At 62.1% G+C, this 1471-nt stretch overlaps 1 protein-coding gene across 1 annotated transcript in view; it reads left to right on the forward strand.

The window, feature by feature from the left end:
* SIPA1L3 (signal-induced proliferation-associated 1 like 3) overlaps window positions 1-1471 on the forward strand; it is a 255414-nt gene that overhangs the window by 250440 nt on the left and 3503 nt on the right. The window contains 1 exon segment of the mRNA XM_010849306.1: window positions 36-171. Coding sequence (XP_010847608.1) covers window positions 36-171 — 136 coding nt within the window.

Here is a 1471-nt window from a genome sequence, read left to right on the forward strand (position 1 = left end):
ACCCGAGCCGACCACTGCGCCCCTCTCCCCCGCAGTGCAAAGAGCCGTCTCGCTGTTCTCTCTCAACGACCCAGCTCTGAGCCCGGACGTCCCGCCTGCACACAGTCCTGTCCACAGTCACCTGAGCCTGGAAAGGGGGCCCCCGACCCCCAGGACCACCCCTACCATGAGGTGAGGCTCCCCTACCCCGCCGTCCAGGCAGGAGGCCACCCTGCAGGTCCCCCACCCCCTCAGCAGTAGCAGGAGGGGCAGCCACTGCCTCATCTAACAGACTTTGGGCTCATCTACTCGCTGGGGCCCAGCGGGGACCGAGCAGTGTCGGTCCTGACCTCACATGGAGGCCCTGTCTCCTCGGAGGCCCTGTACTTCTCACAGCACAGTGATCATTGTTCTGCTGCTTTGAAAATCGATAAGCGGTACCCCCAGTCTTCCCTGCCCGCTGCCTCACATCCGCCCCCTCTGTCCACCCCACTCCCAGCCTCCAGCCTGCCCTGTCTGCCCCCGGGTCTCCTCCTCTGCAGGTTCCTAAATTACGTGCCGGTGCCCCTGACATTTCTCTCTCACCTCGCCCCTGGCAGGCCCCGGGGCAGGACTGTCTGGGGACCCAGCGGTGACTGGAGCCCGAGCCCTGTCCTCACAAGGCTTCCGGGGGCGGGGAGGCGGGCGGGAGGCAGGCCTCTCCCATTTGTCATCTCACATTCGATGCAGCATGTTTGAGTGCACTAGCTTGGCAGAAAATAGAATCACAAAGAGGGAGAGAGGATGGAAATGGCAGGCTTGCATGTCCGTGGATTTAAATAGTGCATTCCACACTCAGCTGCATGCTTCACCGTGCGGAGTGACGTGTGCAACAGTAGTGCACTCTACTGTATGGGCAGTTGAAGCGCTTTTCGGGGGTGGTTTTGACTCTTCTTGTTTTTCACTTCACACCCTGGCTTTAGACCTCCACAAAGACTGGCCCCACTGTCACAGCAGAGCTGGGCGGCTCCGAGACGGGGCACTGCAGTGGGCTTGGGAACAGGGGTTGTGTAGAAATGCCAGGACCTGTTGCTTCCCGGCAGACTCCTGGACTCCTTTTGCCCTGAGCTGCTGACCGCCTCCCCCTGTGACTGCAGCTCCCCCAGAACAGGGAGGAAAGAGTGGGGGGCGCGTGGGGAGTGGGCAGCGAGTCCTTCCCGCTCCTTGGGCGGACGCCCTGCCTCTCTTTTCATCCATCCCGGGTGCGTGCGTTCCCACCGCACCCAGAGGAGCCTTCTGCAAAAAGAGGCTTTTCCCTTCCTCTGCAGGGGCCAGGCAGGCCCAGAATGGGGGAACCCACTCAGGAGGAGCCACAGGCTGGGGTCCTGGGTACAGCGTCCCTGCCTGAGCCGCTCAGACTTTACACATCACGGGGAGGGCTCTCAGGAACGAGGGCTGTTACCATCATCCGTCTGGTTACTAGTACTGCCCCCAGGCAGGCCCTCCTGCTCCC

This window comes from Bison bison, unplaced genomic scaffold, assembly GCF_000754665.1.
Source record: "Bison bison bison isolate TAMUID 2011002044 unplaced genomic scaffold, Bison_UMD1.0 scf7180017864280, whole genome shotgun sequence".
NCBI lineage: Eukaryota > Metazoa > Chordata > Mammalia > Artiodactyla > Bovidae > Bison > Bison bison.